Source organism: Parasteatoda tepidariorum, chromosome 11 (genome assembly GCF_982258835.1).
Source record: "Parasteatoda tepidariorum strain Cologne lab strain chromosome 11, Ptep-v5.0, whole genome shotgun sequence".
Taxonomy (NCBI): domain Eukaryota; kingdom Metazoa; phylum Arthropoda; class Arachnida; order Araneae; family Theridiidae; genus Parasteatoda; species Parasteatoda tepidariorum.
In genome coordinates, this window is record NC_141765.1 from 79,575,816 (window position 1) to 79,591,919 (window position 16,104).

The window sequence follows — 16,104 nt, forward strand, 5'->3', positions numbered from 1 at the left end:
CAGAAAAGAAAACTTCTCGAAATCAATAAAATAGTTTTATTAATTGAATATGTAATATTTTTTTATTCTAATATTATGCCGATATTCTTGCATTTTGTAGGGGTAAAACACACGAATTATTTCTTTAATTGGTTTTTGTAAATCATCCTCACATTAAAAAAAATAATAAAAAAATCGTGAAATGCGTTGCAGTAACTACCGAGAAAAAAAAAAAAAAAAAACGACGGCTACACCGCATGAATCGGAAAAAGGAGTTACTAAATGCGTATTTTCATTTTGAGATTCAGTTGCTGTAATAAGTAATGAAGTATTAGAAATATTGGATTTTAAAAGTTATATCGAAATCAATAGTAATAATTGCATAAAAAAATAGAACGAAAATTTCTGCAGAAACGAAAACCAAAATTTTTTACTTCCCAAAGGAGAAATCTTTCTGCAAGAACTCGGTATGCGACAATGTCGCCACGATTCTGCCACGAGGGTCAATTTTATGTGAAATGAGTAAAAAAATACTCTTTCCCATTATACGAATATCCAATTCTGTGTACTTTTTTAATGCCAAATTAAATGAATCAACTCGGTAAACTTTACAGTTAGGAAGGTTTTATGTGTCTCATTAGGGTATAAATGTACCTTCTTCACAAAACCTTTTTAACTTTTTGATCATTCGACTTGTGTTTGATCTCATTAAGTAATTGAAATTAACATGAAAAAGCCAAACTTTCGATCTCTTTCCTATCCGAACATTAAGGACCATATTCTCAAAATTCATATGGAGTTTTTACTCTTGTTATTTCAAATAAATCAAAACAAATAAAACTTATTTCTTTCATTTTTTCTTATCTGCTTAAAATAATAAATTCTTTTTTGATTTCAGGTTCCTATCAAAAATTATGTCAATTTATGTGGACGAAACAGATCCGGGTGAAGGTGAACTTTTTTTAATTACTTTATAAAAATACTTTCTTATTGATAGAAAAATAACCACTGTTCAAACAGCTCTTATTAAAGAAAATTATAAGTTTATATATATATTGTGTGTGTTAGATATTAGCAGAGCAGAATTTATGTATGTCTTCTTTAAATATTAGGTTCTTATATAAATATCGTTATTATGCAATTTATCTTAAATATTTTATTTAGAAATTAATATTTTTAAAAAGCTTTCATTAACAGCACCATAACTACATACAGAAAATATTAATGCCCTTCAATTTTCATGCACAGAATATTCCGTAATACTTTTTTAATACTTTTAAAAAATGAAACAAATTATACTTATGAGAAATTAAATAATCAAATAATTATAGATGTTGGAGAAATCAAAGGAAGGATTGAAATCATGTATTGTATTGGTTTAGTCAGACATCATTCTTCTTAGCTGAAAATGAATAATCAAAAAATAATGTAGCTATACCAAATACCTATTGCCCAGGGGTGCAGCAGTTTTCATGATTAAAATTTTCAATTTCGTAGAAAATACTTTTGAGTAGGAATTTTTTTTGAAAGTTGAATTGGTAATGTTTTTTTTTAAATACAAAAGCAAAGAAAAATTTTTTTTCTATTGTGTACACTGAAGAACTTTTTCAATTTACCAACATATATGTAATAATATTATATTAATAATAATTTAGTAGATGAAGTTGCTTTTGTTTGGCAACAATACAAGACCATATGATGTCTTAAATTTTCCTCGTAGTAACAAATCTATTATTTTCATGGATTTAATGTTTACTTAATTAGGATCTACTGCTTCGTAAAACTTCTTGGTGTTCAAATCTTTTTCCAACTTATTTTTGTTGTGAGATGTTACGGAACAATTCTTAAAAGATCTCGAAAGCATTTCATTCACAAATCTAGCTTAAGTAACCAAGAAAGCGAATTGCATTGAAAAAATGTAATTAACACCTTATGACTGCGCTAGTCAGGAAATTTGATCCGTACGCATCTAGAAAAAAAATTGAAAAATAGTTGCAATATTAAGATAAAGAATATTACATTCTGTTAAGTCTTTCACTACTAGTATATTTGAATTGCCTCAGATCTAGATCTGAAATCAGAAGATTTGATGTTTAATTCTCAAGTGAAATCTAATTTTAAAAATCTTTTGGCTTATTTCGACCAAAATGAGTGTCTAAGGTTTACCAGGACTGTACAAAGAAGACTGGGTCCACGCTAAAGTGATTCTTAAAATATTAAATATAATTTTTAATTGTACTGTAGGACTGGGCTATAAATCGATGCATCGTGAAATATCGATTTAATGCATATATCGGCAAGAAGATATAATGACTTTCGTTTTAGGCGATGCATTAAAAATCTGATTTAAGCCGCCGATAGTGACTTTCATTTTCGATGCATCAGAAATCTGATTTAAGCCGTCGTCATGTAAGACAATGCTCGCGGTTTAACGATTTAACATGTGCGAATCCTTGCCTACGCTAACGCTGTCACCGAGCTGACGGAGACGATTTTGATTTCGTCTAACTGCGGAGCTGTTGATAGCGTCTAGCTACGAAGACGATATTAGTTTCGTTATGTTGAATAACGAAAAGCGAACTGAATCAGAACTCTCGGTTCGTGCGAGGATCAGCGGTGAAATAGAACGCTATGCATAGTTTCTTTATGCGCCATTTTTGTCTTAGGAAGATTACTTGAAGATTAATTTCCGCTGGACTTTAGCTATTTTGTGATCGCTGTGCACCTTATTTTGTCGGGATTTAACGTTTCTTGTAAATTATTTTCAGTGAGTCTTAGCGATCGTTTCATTGGGCATTATTTCGTCACTTTTTCTTCTTCTTTTTTTTTTTTTTTTTTTTTTTTTTTTTTTTTTTTTTGTCTGTCGGGATTTAACGATTCTTGTCAATTATTTTTAGTAGACCTACTGTTACTTGGCGATCGTTGCGCAATCGCTTGTCATCTTAAATTTTCGTTTTGAAATCTAACTATTAATGAAAAGAAAAAATGAATAAATAATTCTTCATTGTTTTTTTTAAATTATTGTTTTTCATTTTAAGCTATACAATTTAATAGGGGTATTTTGTATCCAACTTTATTATAAAAAGTTAGTTTTTTTAAAATTTATTTAATGCACGTGAGTATAATAATTTGATAGAATTTGATTATTTTTAAACAAATAAATCTTCAGTCGTTTTTAATTATAAAAAAAATTTGGCTGTTAGTTAAAACAAATATTTTTTTTTTAATTGAATAAAAAGTTAAGCTATGTTTTGACGCTTTTTAATAATTTAACAATAGTACTTAAAAGTTTTTCTTTTTTTAAATTTTTCTTAAAATTCTTTCAATACTTGTTTGTTTCATAATTTGTTCGACAGTCAGTATCATTTTTAAACAAATAAATCCTTAGTCTATTTTATTTTCAAAAAAAAAAAGAAAAAATATATAATAATTATAAATAAATAAAAAACTTTAATTTACTTTTACATTCATTAAGTATAGAATTAGAGCATTAGTTAATGCAACTTTATTAATTTAAATAAATAAATTAAACAATGTCTAACAATGCTTCAAAAGGACGATTTTTTTCAACAAATTCAAAAATGTTTTACTAAAGTGAACATTTCTTTAGTTTGTTTTTTTACTTTCGTTTTTTTTTTCCTTTTAATTTTTAATGCAGGTATGTAAAATATTTTGTTAGTTTTATTATTATTTTTAAACCAATAAATCTTAAGTCATTTTTAATTTTAAAAAAAATTAGCTTTTATTAAAATTAGCCAAGCTTATTTTTAAAAAAAAATAAGCTTGGGTTTGTTTTTACTTAATACATTTTGTTTCGTAATAGATTTATTCCTTTTATTTATTTTTGATAAATTTAAAGACTTCTGAAAGATAATTTTTGAACATATGCTAAATCGCGATACATCGCTATATCGCGATGTCTAACAGACGATGCATCATGCATCACGATATAAAATTTCTTACATTGCCCAGTTCTATTGTACTGTCAACTTTTTTGATTTTCGGGAAGATTATATATTAATATTTAAGTGATAGCAAACTTTACGCTTTAATATGCCTCTTTTGATTTACTAAGTTTGTTTTAAAATGATGATGACTCATATTTTAACCCTTTAAAAGTTCTTATCCATCTTTTTAAATGTCTGTAGGTATAGTTTAAGTAGAATCTATGTATACGAAACTGTTAATGGAATATTAGGGAAGTCGTAGAGCATCATTCATATAAGTATACTTCACTCATCTTTGTTCATGGCAAATAGAGAAGGTACCCAAAATCTCACATACCAATCAAAATTAATTTCTTTTTTACTCATAGTTCTGAAATCGTATTAAAAATATTTTTTCTCTATTGCTATTCTCGTATACCATTACGGCAAGTAGTGCGATTGTTCTTGTTTTCCAGTAGCCATTCATGGTCGACTTCTGCCTCACTCATACGCCACACCCGTTTATAGGGCGGACACGAGCAGCGATGACTCAGGGAATAGAGCGTTCGCCTTCCAATCAGATGAACCAGGTTCGAATCATGGCAATGACTGGTCGATACAAATTCCGCATTCTTGCACCGACCACACTGATGACAAGAAATATCCTTAGTGGTAGGCGGATCATGGGTCTGGCTAACAGTGGGAGATTCTCGTGGTCTTCCACTCCATGTAACGCAAATGCAGGTTAGTTCCATCAAAAAGTTCTCAACGAAGGCAAATTTCTCCCAATTCTTGATCTAGGAGTTCCCTTGTCTTCTGTTGTTGTAATTGTAGTTCAATTGCGTCGCACCAGAGCTGCACAGTGGGCTATTGGCGACGGTGAGGGAAACATCTCTGAGGATGATCGGAAAACATGCCATCACAATTTCGATCCTCTGCAGAGGGGATGGCACCCCCGCTTCGGTCGCCCGACGAACTGCACGCGAAGCGAGCACTTGTCGATAGAACAGTTTTAACGAGGACCAATACTGCACACCTTACGCAGACCCTAGGCAGACTGATCCAAGTGGTCACCCACCCGCACACTGACGCTTGACCTCGGTGATCTGCCGGGAACCGAATCCTAACGATCAGTATTGCAGTGCGGGACCCTTGTCTGCTGGTTCAAAATTACAAAGCTACGTAGGTGAACATTAGTAGTCGTAAACCCAAAAATTGTGTCGGCGGTTCAACGACGGTTATAAAATATAGGGTGGACCCATTTATACATGCGGTCATTCATCCGCAGATCGCAATTTGGACCAGAACCAGAGATAGATCCAATTCGGTACTGCCAGACGTATAATTTAATATGGCAAGATGGAATACTTTGTGACCCGATAGATTTAGCGTGTACCTGTCCCCATTTACTACACGGAGAGTCTTCGGCCGGCTGGATCACGTTCTCTCAAACGGGACCAGGCTACCCCAGCACCTTTTGTCTATTTCAAAGTAATTATTTATAAGTTATAAACACCCAAAAACTACAATTTTTAATTGACGTCACCAAGTTGCATTTATTCCGCAGCAGAATGCAGCATTGTTATAAATAAATAGTTTAAAGCTTTTCCGCAAAATAGGAAACTATAATATTTGCATTTTAAAAGGCTAAATTTAAAAGATTGAATTATAAAATTAGAATAAAAATTCTTCTGTTTCGAATAATAAGTCCTAAATTTCTTGTATAATTCTAAATTTTACAAATATTTTTTAATTACATTTAACTAGCTGAATTAGGACTATAACGAGAAATTGTTTAAAATTATTTTTTTGTACTTTTAACGTGATTTTTTCCAACTGTATTTTTTACTGTGCATTTGGCGAAGTTTCTCTATTTCGTTACAAATTTTTTTGCTGGAACTACCACTATTAATTATATATATATATATATATATATATATCTGCAACTAGTGCGAAACAGATAAAAGATTTTACATATATGTTATTTTATAATCAAAAATACTGACGGTATAAAAGTACTCCAATTGATGTTCGAATCCCACGCAGATATCTTCCTTATAAGATGTGACAGAAATATTGTAGGAAGAAAAGAAACAACTAGTTCAAAAATTATTTTTATTAAACTTCTCTTAAATTTGTTCATCAAGAAATAATTACTAAATCCTTTTTTTTTTTTTTTTTTTTTTTTTTTTATTTATAACTCTCGTTACAGAGTAGGACAAATTGCGTTTTTTTTCCCCCTAAAGTTACATCAGTTACAAACTGATACCTATTCAACTGAATATCAGTTACAAAAACCTAAAAAATATTTTTTTATCAGATATATATCAATATTAAGGTATATCCTTATAAATTTTAAAACTACCATTGTTTTTATTGAACATAATTTATTAAATTTTATTCGTTCAAAACGCAGATTTAAGAATGATTTTAGTTTTAGAATAAAACGGTTGTTATTGTAAATTGAATAAAAAAAATTCTCAAAAAAGTCAATTGTCAAAAAAATTATGTATTTAACACGCATTTATTATCGTTACAAAATTATTATTATAACGTTCAGATAAAAAAAAAATCGATAAATCTAAAAATTCATACAGATCGTAACTACCACAAACTCATATTAATTAAGACTGAATAATGAACTAAATTTTACTAAACAGAACAACGTTACTTGCTTTCTGATATATTAATCAGATCTTAAAGTCCACAAAATATTTTGACGATTTTAGAATTTTTTAAGACATTGATGATCCACTATACAATTTTAACTTATTTATTAATTTTTTAATAAGGTAGTAAAAAAAAAAGAAATTCATTATTTAACACAAGAAACACATATGGTTCGCAATTTTGCCAAATATTTATAAAAAAGTTTATGTGAAAGCTAAAAATGAATAAAAAGGTTTAAAAATCATTATATAAGTTTTACAAGAAGTATTTCTGAATTTTCTTCTATTCATTTGTAAGTTTAACAAATAATTTATTAATTAATACATCATATGAACGATTTTATAGATCACTAAATAATGTAATCACATAGTGTAAAGAACTCATTGTCATTGTTGTATCAATGGCAATGTCAACTGCGGTATCATCATTGTATCAGTTTTAAAAACTAATTCAGATGATGCTGCCATCTAGATCCGGAAGATGGATTTTTATAAGATTTTAAAATTAGTTTTCATCCGCAATTTCTCAAAAATAAGTTTTTGGTGAAATTTCTTAAAAAGGTGCTTCGTCTTAATTCTACAAAATAGAATGCATCAATTTTCTTCTTTACCATAGGTATTTTTTAAATAGAATAATTTAGAATTATTTTGAATAATTCATATAAGAAAGTATGTTTTAAGTATTTCTGAATTTTAGATCCAGAGCCTGATTTTGAAGCCAGAACAATTATTGTAAAAAAAGGTAAAGATGTAAAGACAGAATATACATTAAATCAAGAGCTAGGAAGGTAAGCTTCTGTTTTTTAAAAAGCTTACTTGTTTGACCTAATGAACGTATTCTATAAACACTAAACCAAAACTCCTTCTCTAAATTAAGCATAAAAATTATTGTAAATTTAAAAACATTGATGAATTAACATGACAATTTTGAATTGAAACATGTTTGAGTGACTAAAAAAGAAGTATCTTCTAGTCGCCCTCTACTCCAATTAACATGGTTTTGATGTTCTGCCTTTCTTCGTAATGATTTGTAATATTTTAATATTACCGTTAAAATTCTCTGTAATATTCCAAAGTCATCTTTCTTCGTAAGCAATTTTAATTTATTGTAAATAGAGACAAAGTTTTTCAAATGTAACAATTTCTTTAAGTACGTCAACTTAAATAATAGAATCATTTAAAACATATCTGAAATGTTATTGCTCATGAAATCAGGAATCTGGCAGATTTCTTTTTTAGATTGCTGATAGTGATTGCTTGACATTTAAAAATTTTTATTTTTAAACTTTTTGAATCGTTTCAAAAAAATAATTATAATTATTTTTTTATGCATAGGATTATCTTCATAATTAACGAACTTTCTAATTATGTACAAAAAAATATTCAATCTAAAATTATGCGAAAAGAAAGTCCCCAGAATAACAAGAATTATTTTTGATCTAATGATCGAATTTTCATGTACTTAGTTTTAATGTTTTGAGGGCATAACCTTAAATAAGCTTAATTATAACCTTAATTAAAGTCACGAAATTAGGAACACACTTTCAGTGAATAAACTTACCTTTTTCCGGCGGAATTCTTCAAAATTCGGGCCGCAATCTGAAAAATAGTGTCCCAATTGTATAAGCAGTTGAAAATTAGGAAACCTCAGTTTCTGTTTTTATGCTATATCTCGAGAACGTTTTAAGCAAAACTTTTTATAAGCAATTCATTTATCCAAAGATAATTCCATGTAAAAAATAACAATTTTTAATATTTATTTTTTAATAATTTATTTAAAAAGAAATTTTGAATCGTAAGGTAAACACTTTTTTTTTACATAATTTTAAAGTATGTAATTTTAAATTACAAAATACAAAATTTGAACTAAATCGGATGAATCAATCCTGAATTTATAATTTTAAACAGTTTAAATTTGATTTCTGGAAAACTATTCGACCGATAAAAAGACATAATTTTAAAATTTTGATTTATGGGACACTATTCGACCAATTTTATGCAGTGTCATTTGAAATTGCTTACCTCAAAATGCAGTTAAAATTTATGCCTTACAATTCAAAAAATTTTCGAGTATTAATAAATTAATTCATAAAAATTATTTTAAATAACTATTAAAAATTATTTTTCGTATAATAATTTTCTAGCTGTGTGTGAAATGTTTCAATCTCGATGTAAAGAGTTCTTGAGGTAAAGAGAAAGAAACAAAAAGTGAAATTATCATTAAAGGGTTTACTTATTGGGACCATATTTTTCAAATTGTGGCCACCCCCTTTATTTTGAAGTACAATGATCGGTTGAAAAAAGAAAGTATGTTTCAGAGAAAGTATACCTTCTTGTCTCTGATTTCATAACTTAAAATATCGTTTGCAATAATTAAAACCCTTACTTAAGATTACTAAGACCTTATTAAGATTACAACCCTTATTAAGATTACTATTAAATCTTACTGCATAAAAACCAATCAAAGGTTATTCATAATTCAGTATTAGTAGACGTAATACTTTTATCGAGTATTGCAGGTTGTAATAGAATTTCTTCTCGGGGAAAAAAGCACTTTGAAATTACCATGCCTGTTTTAATAACAAAACTTTATTAAGAAAAAACACATAAAGAACTAAACTACATAAAACATAAAAATAAACATTTACTAATTACGTGATTTTGTGCTGCCATCTACATTTCATTTTGAGAACTACTTCAAACAGAAACATAGGTGAGGGAACTTAAAAATGGCTAAAACTATTCTGACCAGCTAATTTCCAGATTGAGTAGTTTCAAAAAATATTTGTACATATGCTTATTCAGGGGAAGATTGTTTTTGTGTTCGCTTTATATATTAGCAGTTTTAGAATCTATGCCTACTTAAACAGTAAAGATAGCATCTTAATAAGTAATATAAAAAATAATAATCAATTCCTACTTAAGTCAACAAAGAAAAAGTTTATTTCAGTAACTTTTTATTAAATAATAATTCTCCTATATAAAAATAAAATTAATTAATTAAATTTATTCAATGAATTAATATTTGAAAAAACAGTATTGATATCAAGTGTCTTCTGTGGGGGGGCGGAGTTATCGACCATGCCAACCTTCATCTATCAAAAGGTACCTCGTGATAGAATCAAGTTAGCATGCTTTATATACTAGTGAATGATGTTAAACTTTCATAGTGGTAGTTACACCACAGTACTCCCCCACCAGAATTTTATCAGAGATATAATTCGATGAACAGATCTCACTAGTTGTTGTACTTGTGAAAGACCGGGAGAGAGTCACCGGATTTTTTGAGTGCTGAATGTGAGAGGTGTATTAACATCACAGTCGAAGTCGCTCCTGTGTTGCCATTAGCAGTCGAGAGTGTAGGCGATTTGTGAATGTTCGAGACGAGACTGAGAAGCAACGGCGCAGGAGGTGAATGATGCATTCACAAATAGCAAGTCAACCATTCAATGTGGACTGTACATCGAAGTAGGCGTTACCATTAAGAGATTGCGAAGTGGGCGTTACTTGCATGAGCAAATCACGTCCGAAGGTCACCAATGTGGGGGGGCGGAGTTATCGACCATGCCAACCTTCATCTATCAAAAGGTACCTCGTGATAGAATCAAGTTAGCATGCTTTATATACTAGTGAATGATGTTAAACTTTCATAGTGGTAGTTACACCACATCTTCCACTACAAGCTTAAAAAAATGTATTTGAAGTTGAGTGAATGAATATAAAGTATTTTATTAACTATATATATATATATGCAAACAATATATTTGATTACTTATTACTTGTGTTTACAATGCTAACAATACTGGTGTTTACAATGCTAAAAGTGTTAACACTAACGTAAGATGGTGCACAGCTTGCAACAAGAACAAACAGTAATAAACTTATGGAAAGAGGCCATATCAAGACTGCCAAAAAAGCGAGTTATTCAAAATCTAGCAACCATGTCACCTTTTTTAACAATATATCTCTAAAAAACTAAAACAAATTTTCACTTCAAACTCACCAGAATTATTAACAATATTATATTATTAACATTATTATTAGAACTATTAACATTAATATCTTATGAAATATGGCAGATTTGAGCTCAGAAATTATCTAATTTATTTCCTTTATTGAAAACAAAATTATCCGTTTGAAAATATCGCCTATCAGAATAACATGTAGTAAGCAGCTGTAAAATTTTTAATCGGAACTAGAGTAGGTGCCGAGCTCGAGATTGTTATTGTTTACATTTCTATTGAAAAAACTATCCATTGAATTTATCTAACACAGCGAATATAAAATAATTAAATATTTAAATGCGCGCAATAAACTATTTATTTATTCTTTTTTGTTCAATTAGAGCCATAAGATAGAAATTTTCACTGATTTTATCTTTGAAATATGTGAAAAACTGAATCGCTTATATTAAAATTTAAAGCAATGACTAACACTTAACCAATCAGAAAATTCTATTTCGTTTTTCGCTCATTCCTATTTAATGAATGAATTAATATTTGAAAAAAACTGCATTAACATCAAGCGTGAAAAAATGTTTTTGACTTTGAGTGAATGAATATAAAGTATTTTATTAACGATTAAAAATTTGATCAAGATATAGAGAGAGTGTGAAGTAATGGTAGGAACTGAAAAATGCGAATCCCAAGTTAAGATATTAATTTAGATTTTCGAATGTTTTTCAGGGGAAAATTTGGAACTGTGCATCGGTGCACTGAAAAGAAGAGTGGAAAAGTATTTGCAGCAAAATTTATAACAACAATGAAAGCTCAAGATCGTTTAGATGTAGAAAGAGAGGTAGAAATAATGACAGTTTTACAACACCCACGATTGCTACAACTTTATGATGCTTTTGATGATGGGAAAAAGTCAATGTGTCTCATTTTGGAAATGTAATTCATTCACTTTATTTATTCTTCATTTTTAAAAGGTTAACAATTATATATTTGTAACAACAGACTATTTGACAGCTGATAAACGGTGAAAATATTTGCTATTCAATCAACCATCCAACTTTTTCGTGTGATTGTATTTTCAAATATTTGCAAAAATTAGACTTGCTCGAATCTGTATTTTCATGCTCACATTCAAAGTCCACACCTTTTCTCTGATGACAAGAAAGCTTAAATAGATGCATAGTATCATAAGTAATTTAATAAAATTAAGTCTAGAAGAATTGGATTACTACGCAAGAATCAATGATTTCAAAGTAAAGTTGAAACATTTTTTTCCCTCCAACCAAAGTACGTGGTTGTCAACAATAAGCAATATAGAAGGTTTATAAACCTAAATTGAGCAATTGATGCGTTACATGGAGAGGAAAACCTCCCACGGTTAGCCTTGTGGTGGGTGGAATTCGTATCGACCAGCCATCGCTAGGATTCGAACCTCATTGGACGCTCCATCACGGCTCACACTATGAGTATTAGAAAAGTGTCACTATGAGTATAAGGTGTCAAATTTGTATCTTCAAATAAAGTACGCTAGCGATGCACATATGTGACCTACTTTCAAGTCAATCTCCAACAAAAACGCTTTAAATGTGTAGTAGTTACAAAAAAGGAAATTTAACAATGCCAAGGAATCTTTTAGAAATCTTTGTAAGAAAATATAGCGTAAAAATACCATTGATTGGTTGAAAAGAGTGAGGGTAGACTTGACGATTTTCATAGGATTGCGTTTTAGTTCGTTCTGTTAAAACAAAGGGGCGAAGAGTTGTACAGGGAAAGCTACGAAAAACGGGTAAAACACAAAAATTAAATTTTTGAAAATAATTTAATTTATTTAGGATAAGCGAACCATCAAACAAGCATAAAAAAATCAAGCGTGTTTATTTCAAAAGTGTTAGCCAACATAAAATTAAAAAAAAGATTGTTAATTTTGCGTACGAAGTTGAAATTTTTGATGCTGATTTTTAATACAATACTTTTTCTAAATAAAGTCTTTTAAAATGAAAAAATAAATTTTTTTGATCCACTCTAATATGCATTAATGTATATATTGCAGAATAATATTTCTATTTTGTTGCTGCAAAGGTCATGAAGGAATTTCTGCCGAGATCCTTGGCAAACAAATTTCTATATTATAACTGCAAAGTTCCTTTGCATTCAAATTGTATCAATACTTATTGGATATGTATTATTTGTACATATATTGCATACATCGTCTCGATAGCACTTTTTTTTTTGAAATCTCAGATTAAAAATTAATCTGTGCTTAGCTTTACACGTTCAACCATCAGTATATAAGTATCATATAATTTATAAATTTACTTTTCAATTTTTTTTTAAAAATGAAATTTACGTCAAACAAATAATCACCTAAATTTGCGATCAAATTTTGAAAATATTATTAAATATAAAGGAATGCGATATTTGTATGGTCTAAAATAAGATTTTCTTGTTTTGCAGTATAGAAGGTGGTGAACTCTTCGAAAGGGTCATTGATGAAGATTTTGTTCTAACTGAAAAAGCAGTTACAATATTTATGAGACAAATATGTGAAGGAGTTCAATACATGCATTCAAAAAACATACTTCATCTCGATATGAAGGTAGTATTTATTTTAGATATGTGATTGTTATAATAACATTGATGAGATTTGAAACTCCAGTTCTACTGAAAGATTTAACGAAGTAGCTAAATCCCAAAAATAAGTTCGTTACATGGAAAATTCGTTAAATAGAAAATCACCTTTTGAAATACTTAAACAACACGTAACAGGTTTTAAATACATAAACGCTAGACATAATTGAAATAGCAATTTATGCACCTTTATCTTGTAAAGTAGTTTTTATAAAGCTTAACCATAAAAGAAAACTGCATGGAATGCTGCAAGAATAGAGCAAAACATTATCCAGTGTTAAACTATCACGCTACATGCATTATTAACTTAAAAAAAAACTAATTTATGGATAAAATTATAGCTGCATATAAAGTAATTTTAAATATACTGCATGTGTTCCACGCATTACAACATGCGTTCTTCAGTTTAATTGAGTTTCTCGTTTGAAACGCAAACAAAAAGGGACTTTAATACTTTCCCTGAGAGTCCTGTCAATTCGAAAATCAATCCCATAAAATACGTTAACAAGTATGAAATGTTCTGAAATATTTTAAGGAATAGGGGAAGAAGATCTCAAAAAAAAGTTCGTTAAATCGAAAATTCTCTTCGCAATATGGAAGTTATTTTACGAAGGAATTTCCAAAATGCTCGAGGTTCCTCGAAAAAACTCGCAAAATAGAGAAATTTGCAAAATGGAAGTTCGTTAAATAGTAGTCCGACTATATTTGCTATTTAGGTTATAGTCCGAATTTTTGGTAAAAAATAAATAAATAAGTTTTAATTTCGTCTTTAGGTGACGCTATAACACAGTAAAAAGAAAGATAACATCGCAAAGAATAACAGAATATTTTATTTATTTACAAACTGTGTGTAATATACGCATCATGTGCATATGGTTTTAGTCGCCATTTATTGGCGTCATCTAATTTCATTGGCGTCATCTGAATTCATCCATTCCTTACATCGAAGATTCTGTTCGAGGGTACTGGGCCCATATCAAGAAGTCGTGAGTTCGATCCACCGAAGACTCCCCGTGTAGTAAATGGTGTCTGATGCACGCTAAATCTGTCAAGTCACAAAGTCTTCCAGGTTCCCATAGCAAATCATACCAGGAGTTTCCAGGAGTAATAATCCAGGAGTTTCCTTGTCTTCTGGATTGGCTCAAAATTACAAGGCTGGGGAGTTGAACATTAGTAGTCGTAAACCCAAAATTGGGTCGGCTGTTCAACGACGGTAATAAAAAAAAAATTTACTACTCAATTTCATTTAAACTGTATATAATCAGGGTTATAGTGCAACAAAAAATTTTCCTAGAACACTATTCATTGTAAATGGGAGAGGGAGATTGTTGAAAAAAATTTTAAATTACCACAAAATATTGTAAAGTTATATTTTCATTTGGATTGAGTTTTAACTATTAAGAAATGTATATTATTTTCTTACAATCTTAATATATAGCTATACATCATTGATTTAAAAAAAATAAGACGGTAGCTTTATTTAAAACTTTATTTAAAGATTTATTCAAGATTAAAATAAAATTATTGTTTGAATTTTTAAATTGTCATTTTTTGTAATAATTGTGAGAATAAAGAAAACAATTTAGAAATAGCCAAATGACTGACTTCCATTAATTTTCTTTCATTTCTTTTTACACTGAAATTAAATGTAGAAATACTTACGCAACTTTATTCCTTCAGTTTCTGAAATTTTACTTTATAAAACACCTGAAACAAAATCCAAAGACACCCGTATTTATAGTGGGTACTCGAAGCTGGTCAGAATTTTTACAGCATTCACAATAAACATATTTTATTTCTCTTTGTTGCCGAGATTTCAAATTTTGAAATCAGTCCGTTCTCGTATATCTTATACAGGGGGGCCAGAAAAAACCCAGACGAACAATTTTTAATAACATTTTATTAAAAATAAATAAATTAGCAAAATAATAATGAGAGTAGACATTCACTAATAAATAAACGACTACTAATGTTAAACTACGTAGTCTTGTAATTTTGAACCCAATTCAGAAGACAAGGGAATTCTTGGATCAAGTATTAGGAGAAATTTGCCTTCGTGGAGGACTTTTTTTGATGAAAATAACCCTCATTTGCGTTACATGGAGAGGAAAACCACTAAAACCTCCCACGGTTAGCCTGGCAGATATGAGTCTGTAACCCATGATCCATCTACCAAGGAGGATATTACCCGTCAGCACTGTGGTCGGTGCAAGCCGGATGCGGAATTCGTATCAACCAGCCATCGCTGGGATTCGCACCCGGATCGAACACTCGATCCGGGTAAGCAGGAAATTTAACAAATAAATAATTTCAAAAATAATTTCAAATAAATAATTTCTATTTTTCTAAAATATAAGAAATAATCATAATTGAAAATCATATTTTATTCTTGGAAAAACATTTTTCTTGAGCCAAACATTTTCCTTATAAGAAATTTAATTTAAAAATACTAAGATATTTAAATTTTTAGTGTCCTTATTTGTCGATTATAGGTTTCTATTAGATATTCTACATATCTAGGTTAGAAAAAATATTTCAAATCAATTTCCAACAAAATATTATGGATTTTTCTGAAGCAATATTTAAAATTTAATGAGCTAAATCTCATTAATTTGTTTGATATCAGATTTTATTCTTAGTAATATATTTTCCTTGAGTCTAATAATTTACCTGAGTCTAATATTACTTAATAATTCAATCTTACAATAAAAGTAATATTAATAAATTTCATTATTTAGGATCCTTAGTCGTCGATTAAAAGTCTTCTTGGTTTCCACACCACTAACCTTTACAATAATTATCTATGAAAAAGTTTGTTTATTTGAAAAACAGAATAATTTATTTTTAAAAAATCTGAAATAAATCTGCAAATTAATTATATATATATTAGTAAAGTGTATAGATTTACTGCAATTAATACTCAATAATATTTAAATTCATACTTAG

General features: G+C 29.2%; 1 protein-coding gene across 1 annotated transcript in view; it reads left to right on the plus strand.

The window, feature by feature from the left end:
• Window positions 1-16,104, plus strand: part of LOC107439970 (myosin light chain kinase, smooth muscle) — a 38,153-nt gene that overhangs the window by 4,682 nt on the left and 17,367 nt on the right. The window contains exons 2-5 of the mRNA XM_016052732.4: window positions 878-930; window positions 7,272-7,362; window positions 11,260-11,466; window positions 12,985-13,126. Coding sequence (XP_015908218.1) covers window positions 894-930; window positions 7,272-7,362; window positions 11,260-11,466; window positions 12,985-13,126 — 477 coding nt within the window. The 5' untranslated portion in view covers window positions 878-893. The remainder of the gene's footprint in view (window positions 1-877; window positions 931-7,271; window positions 7,363-11,259; window positions 11,467-12,984; window positions 13,127-16,104) is intronic.